This window comes from Helianthus annuus, chromosome 7 (assembly GCF_002127325.2).
Source record: "Helianthus annuus cultivar XRQ/B chromosome 7, HanXRQr2.0-SUNRISE, whole genome shotgun sequence".
NCBI classification, from domain to species: Eukaryota; Viridiplantae; Streptophyta; class Magnoliopsida; order Asterales; family Asteraceae; genus Helianthus; species Helianthus annuus.
In genome coordinates this window covers 120,000,341-120,007,687 of record NC_035439.2, presented here as the reverse complement: position 1 = coordinate 120,007,687, position 7,347 = coordinate 120,000,341, and the positions used below count along the sequence as shown (strand labels likewise).

Sequence of the window (7,347 nt, the reverse complement as noted above, 5' to 3'; positions counted from 1 at the left end):
ATTTTATTTCTATTTTATTTTCGATCGTACGATGTTGGAACTCTAGTCTTCGTTACCTGAAACCTGACTGAAAACCGAACTGACTAAATCTTCATAAACGGTCGAAATTTGCAAGTTTTGAAAGCTAAACTAAATTGACAAATTTATTAAACTTTCAAACTGTCGGACGGTGTTTGATTGTGACATGGTCATACGTGTGTCATTTGTTTATGTTAACTATATTCCAAGCAGTTGTTCTCATTACGCGTTTAAATTTCTTGTATGTGCAGATTCTAAAGGCTAGGAGAACATGGTCGATGACGAGCTTCGGAATGAAGACACGACGTGAAGGCGCTCAAAAGATGAAAATGATCGAGTTGCCGCTGGCCATCATCAACACCACAAGGATCTCACTTCATAAAGATCAAGTCATTCACGAGCATAGCTCAAGGGGGAGCTTATCTTAAGGGGGAGTTTGTTAACACACTTCCTACATAATACGGGTAGTTTGTTGATACACTCTCTGCTTTCAAGACGTGAAGACTTTGAAGATCCTCCGACATTGAAGACTTGAAAGGACATCAGAGTCTTGAAGACATGAAGATCAAAGATGATCAAGATCGAGACAAATTTACAATCATCGAAGTTCGAGACAAAGCTACAGCCAAGGGGGAGTTTGTTGGTGCACTTGTGTCTGTACTTTGTCTGTATTCGGTCTCGATGTAAACGATGTCCTTGTCAGTCCTGTAAGTTGACCAAGTCAACCGTCCTCCTGGTTTGACTTGGCCAACAGTTAGTAAATTAGTTGTAATTTGTCTGTCTCGAAGGACGAGACATCGAAGGTTGATTTAGATCCTTCGACGTGCTCGAAAGATGAACATTCGATGGATGCAGTTGGACCTCGAAGGATACACCATCCTTCGAGGTATATGCCTATCCTTCGAATGCTGGATGCTCGATAGATCATCTATCGAGCAGTCCCCTTGATCCTTCGGACAGACTTGCAGTGTATGGGTATAAATACCCATGCAGTGTGTTGAGAACAGATAGATGCACACAGATAGCAAGAGTGAGTTCTTGAGAGCATTCTGTCCGAAACACACACACACATAGTGAGAGTTTGCAAGTTAGATTTGTAAACATTGTGCTTGTAACCGAAACCTTCATACGTATTAATACATTGGTGTTAATCGGTGAACCTTGTGTGTTGTGTTTATACTTGCTTCATCCCGGTTTGCTTGCTAGCTTGGATTCCGCACTCGCTAGTAGGTTTGTATAACAAGGTTTAGGTTCGTCATCCTCCGGAAAGGGACCTACAAGTTGTTTTAAGCAACACATAGTGAAAAAGCTCCTAAACTATAGACTAGGCAAGGCATTCCTAATTCCCTATAGTTATGGCTCTGATACCAATCTGGTATCAGAGTACTCCTACTATAGACTAGGGAAAAGTATGGCAATCCTACCCAATTCCCTATAGTTATGGCTCTGATACCAATCTGTCACACCCCAACCGATGGCGGAAACATCGGGATGAGACGAACAAATTGCTCAAAACAACATAACACTAAATGTGACAATATAAATTAAATCATTTTATTAAATTCTAAAGTAGGGTACATTGTCTCAAATAAACAAACATAAATTCAATCATTAACTAAAATGCTAAAATGGGTTTCTAAAGCCATCCTAGCTTGTTTCTTGATTCTTGAACATTCAACCTGCAATATGTATTAAAATAAAGTCAACAAAAGCATGTTGGCGAGTATACAAGTTTTCATACATAGCATAATACGTGTTTAAAATGTTGCTCATATCCAAATGTGAAATACAATATCATATTGACAGTATATACTCGAAACGATGTTACTCTATGTGTCCAAACCAAAGTTTAACGCAATTAAAGTGTCCAACCCAAAAGTGTACGGGTGGTTTTAACATAGTTTAACCTAACAATACTCGTTAATATAACGAGAGGGGCGTTTCTCAACCTATAGCGCTACCATTGTTAGGGGAGGCTTGTACGAAGTTAATGAACACATAGTCATGAATGTTTACATTAGCATAACATGTCTAACATGATTAATATGTATCACATAGGGTAAAGATAGAGTGTGCGTAAAATGTTTGATGTGATTGTGATGTTTGATATAGAATACATATTGCACCCAAAAGTGGAAAATAGAAAATGGGTCATGTATACTCACCTTAGTTTGCGTTGCGTTTCTTGGTAAGAGATTAAGAGAAAGAGTTGTCCAAGAGATTTGTAACGAGCGCAAGAGATCATCCTATTTGATTTTAAGTATATGTTAAGAACAATGCTTAAAATGATGATGGGGATTAATAATAATGTGCAGATTATTAATTTGTTAAATAATAGTATTTTAATAGTACTCGATGCAAATATGGTAATAATAGTATGAATAATAATAAAAATGTAATAATAATAATAATGATAATAAAATGATATTCTTAATGTTAATATTTACTGATATTAAGAACAATAAATATAATATTAGAAATAACAATAATAATATAACTAATTTTATAATACTTGAATTTATTTTGTTATTAATAATAGTAAATGGTTTTTATCTTAATAATGATAATAATTTATATTATAAATAATTGAATTCATATTAAATATATTAAATACAGATAACAATTTAATATAATAATTACCGAATTTTGATTAAATATCGGATTATAATTATATAATTACTGAATTTATATCAATTAGCTTTATATAATCTATTTTTTTTTATAATACTAATAGATGCTGAATTTTTAACTACTTAAATAGTATTTACTGAATTTTTTATTAATTATATAAAAAATAACTGATTTTGTATTAACATTAATATTAATAATAACAATACTCATTTATATTAATAATAATATTAACAATAATACTGATTATATATCAACAAGAATATTAATAATAATAGTTATAATAATAGTAAAAATAATAATTGAATTTATACATTAATAATAATGATAATAAAAATTCTGATTAATATATATATTAATAATAATAATAATAATTCTGATAATTAATAGTATTATAATTTTGATATTTATTTAATGATAATAATAATAATAATAATAATAATAATAATAATAATAATAAAATAAGAATAAAAGAAATGAATGGGGTTCATCACCTTCCCCTCTAATCGACTGTATATGTTTCTTTTTTTTTTTTTCAAACTTGTGTTTAGAGGATTATTAAGATAAAAAGGTTAATAACAATGCTCACGGGACATTAACAAGGGTAATTGGATAGCAAGTATTATACCGAATCGAGTCAAGTCGAGTCCGTCGAAAGCTCCGGTAAGTTCTCCTCTTAAGACCGAACAAGAACAAGGATCCGGTCGCTGTTAGTATCGTCTGTATTAATCACGAATACCATTACTCGAAACCGAAATAAAAAGAAAGAAAGATAGACAGGAACGAATACCGAATCATTGGGCATGAATCCTTGTCGTGCTTCGGATGTCTCCGGCAACGAGTAGCTTTCTCCGGCAAGAGTTTCGAGCTGTGAAGGTGTGAGATATTTTCGGGAATGATATGAGGGTGTCGAGCAGTGACGAAGGGTTTCGGTATTTATAGCCGTTCGGATGTCTCGTATTTGCGGAAACGAAATCTTGTATGAATGGTAATGGACGTGTGTTTGGAAATAATTGATAAACCGGTGTTTGGAATGATTTTACTACCGCACATAGTCCGGATCATAAAAGGAAAGGATTTCTGTTAATCGTTTTAGGCGGCAAGGTTTGAAGGAAAAAAAAGAAAGTCTGAAATACCGCATAATATTAATTAGTTCCCTTATATGGTTGGATGTGGCATGCCCGGCCGGATGGTTGAGAGATCCTTTGTTATGCACGAGGTCGCGAGTTCGATTCCAAGGGGGGCCGGTTCTCACCCAGGAGACCCCCCCTTTTTGTTCTTTTTTTGACTTAACCAAACTAACTGTCAGTTAGTGGTTTCCTTTGGTAATTATTGACCTGGTTAGACTTAACCAGGTTAAGTCCATTGTTACAAAGGATTAGCTAACCAAGTTAGTTTAAACTAACTAAAATTCATTAAAATCCCTTTTTATTTATTTACAATACTAATTTATTTAATTAATTAATTTATTTAATTATTATAAATACTATATTTAGTTATTTAACTAATATATATAATTATAATTATTTGATTTAGCCCAGATTTCTGGAAATTTACCGAATTAACGTACGAATTCCCGATTTTTGTCTAGTCTAGGGTAATCTCTTGATAATACTTGATTTAAGAGTTGGGATTTGGAATATCTTTCAATCGTTTTTACGTGTTTGACATAGTTTAACGTGTAATAACATAACATAGTATTAAAACAAGCATATGATCAAAACGATGTATTTTTCATTATGATCCAAGTCTCAAAATACAAAATAGGGTAAAGTGAGAGTATAATGACTGAAATTAGAAAGTTTAATACGACTTGCTCACGGGACATTAACCACTTTCGAACCTCTTTGACGGAAAAAACATTGTCCGAGTCACTGTTCCAATGCTACATATCCTTATCTCCATTCAACACATAAGTCGTGAGCTTCCTATGCAATTCCACTAGCTCTTGAATTTCATTAGTGGACCTTGGATAAGCTTTCCAACTCCATGAGATAGCATTATGATGACGATCCATCCCCAATCTCTCCGCCACCACACACCATTTATTTTTCTCGAGCCAGAATAAAGTAGGATACAAAACTTTTAACGGTTCACCTTCTAACCAGTATGGATTTTGTTAACAAACTCGCATTCGAAATAAAACATATTACAAAGTTCCAAATTCCGTTATTTTACCAAAAAAATATTATTACGATTCCAGTGTCCGCCATGTTGAGCAAACCACTAATATGGCAAATTTCCAAATTCCCTTATTTTTAGCAAAAAAACATGTCAAATTGTACAAGCAAACCGTGGCTGTGTGTATATATATGATTCAAACAAATACGAGCATTCTATCTCACAACTATCTCACAACTTGATTGATCACTTGCTTAAACAAATACGAACATTCTATCTCACAACTATCTCACAACTTGATTCATCACTTGCTTAACGCTTAAACTTGTTTTTCCTTTATTAAAGATTCAAGGATGTCGGGGTTTTCATCACCACCTTCTTCCAACCCTAACCCTAATTCTTCCCGTTCGGGCAAACTAGGGGTGTTCAAAAAAATCCGGATCCGAAACCGAATCCGAACTATCCGAAATTCCGAATCCGAATTATCCGAAAATTCGGATATCCGAAATTTCGGATATCAGAATTTCGGATATCCAAAAATTCGGATTCGGATTCGGATAGCAATATTGAAAATTTTCGGATAATTCGGATATCCGATATCCGAAATATTAAATAATATTCTCTCTCCGCCACCACACACCATTTATTTTTCTCGAGCCGGAATAAAGTAGGATACAAAACTTTTAACGGTTCACCTTCTAACCAGTATGGATTTTGTTAACAAACTCGCATTCGAAATAAAACATATTACAAAGTTCCAAATTCCGTTATTTTACCAAAAAAATAGTATTACGATTCCAGTGTCCGCCATGTTGAGCAAACCACTAATATTGCAAATTTCCAAATTCCCTTATTTTTAGCAAAAAAAGATGTCAAATTGTACAAGCAAACCGTGGCTGTGTGTATATATATGATTCAAACAAATACGAGCATTCTATCTCACAACTATCTCACAACTTGATTGATCACTTGTTTAAACAAATACGAACATTCTATCTCACAACTATCTCACAACTTGATTCATCACTTGCTTAACGCTTAAACTTGTTTTTCCTTTATTAAAGATTCAAGGATGTCTGGGTTTTCATCAGCACCTTCTTCCAACCCTAACCCTAATTCTTCCCGTTCGGGCAAACTTGGGGTGTTCAAAAAAATCCGGATCCGAAACCGAATCCAAACTATCCGAAATTTCGAATCCGAATTATCCGAAAATTCGGATATCCGAAATTTCGGATATCAGAATTTCGGATATCCAAAAATTCGGATTCGGATAGCAATATTGAAAATTTTCGGATAATTCGGATATCCGATATCCGAAATATTAAATAATATTATTTTTTATTTATTAGATAATAAATATATATACCAACAAGTGAAAACCCTAGCCTCTTTCCATCTTATCTTTTCCACCCTTTTTCTCTAGAGATCTAGATCTGATACCTTCAACCTCTTCTTCATCTTATCTTTTCCACCCTTTGATCTGTTCTTCGTGACTTCATCATCGTTCAATCTGCTTGAGGTTTGAACTGTTTGACAGTGCTTCATTCCACCACTAATTAATTTTTGGAGATGCCAAACTAAATACTCAAAATACAAGATGCTCGTGGATTCTTGTGCTTTTTCTTTAGTATATTTTGATTATAATGAGTAGTTTTTTTTCATGTGTACTTTTAATTTCTTTGATTTTGTATTTAGGTAGCTTTCATTTTTTGATTTTGTATTTGGGTAGCTTGAGCTTCTGCCGATGATAAAAGTAGAATGCTCTTCAAGTTTGAATTTTTATCTTGAAAGTGGAAATAATGTTTGATTTTTTGAATATTTTATCTTGAAAGTAGAGATAATGTTTGATTTTTTTAGATTTTCGGATATCCGTTTCACTATCCGAATCCGTATCCGAATTTTCGGATATCCGAAATTCGGGTATCCGAAATTTCGGATACGGATTCGGATAGCAAAATGAACTATCCGAACTTATCGGATATCCGAAATTCGGATATCCGAATTTTCGGATATCCGAATTTTCGGATATCCGGTTTTGAACACCCCTAGGGCAAACGAAAGTGTAATCCAGGTAAAACAATATCCATCTTCTTCTTTGCTCAATTTAAATACTTTCATAAACAATTTAGGGTTTTTTTTTTTACTTACACCGGACAAATATGTACAGATCCAAAAGCTGAGGTTATCGAGTTATCGCCAACATCATTAACCGCTACGAATCACTTCGTATGTGAGATCTGCAATAAGGGTTTTCTAAGAGACCAGAATTTACAGCTTCATAGAAGAGGACACAACTTGCCATCGACTCTTAAGCAAAGAAACAAAAATGAAGTGGTGAAGAATAAAGTGTACATATGTCCAGAGAAAAGCTGTGCTAATCATGACCCTTCTCGAGCTCTCGCAAATCTGCACGCAATTAAGAAGCATTATAGTCGGAAACATGGAGAAAAGATATGGAACTGTGAAACGTGTCCAAGGAAGTATGCGGTTCAATCGGATTGGAAAGCTCATATCAAGATTTGCAGTAATAGAGAGTACGACACTACATTTAGTCGCGATAGGGTTTTCACAACATAGAGC

At 33.9% G+C, this 7,347-nt stretch overlaps 1 protein-coding gene across 1 annotated transcript; it reads left to right on the top strand.

Moving 5' to 3' along the window:
- Positions 1-852: 852 nt before the first annotated feature.
- On the top strand, positions 853-7,344 carry LOC118480244 (zinc finger protein JACKDAW-like). Its single transcript, XM_035974993.1, has 2 exons — positions 853-904; positions 6,935-7,344. The coding sequence occupies exons 1-2, from the start codon at positions 853-855 to the stop codon at positions 7,342-7,344; spliced, it is 462 nt and encodes a 153-aa protein (XP_035830886.1).
- The last annotated feature ends 3 nt before the right edge of the window (positions 7,345-7,347 follow it).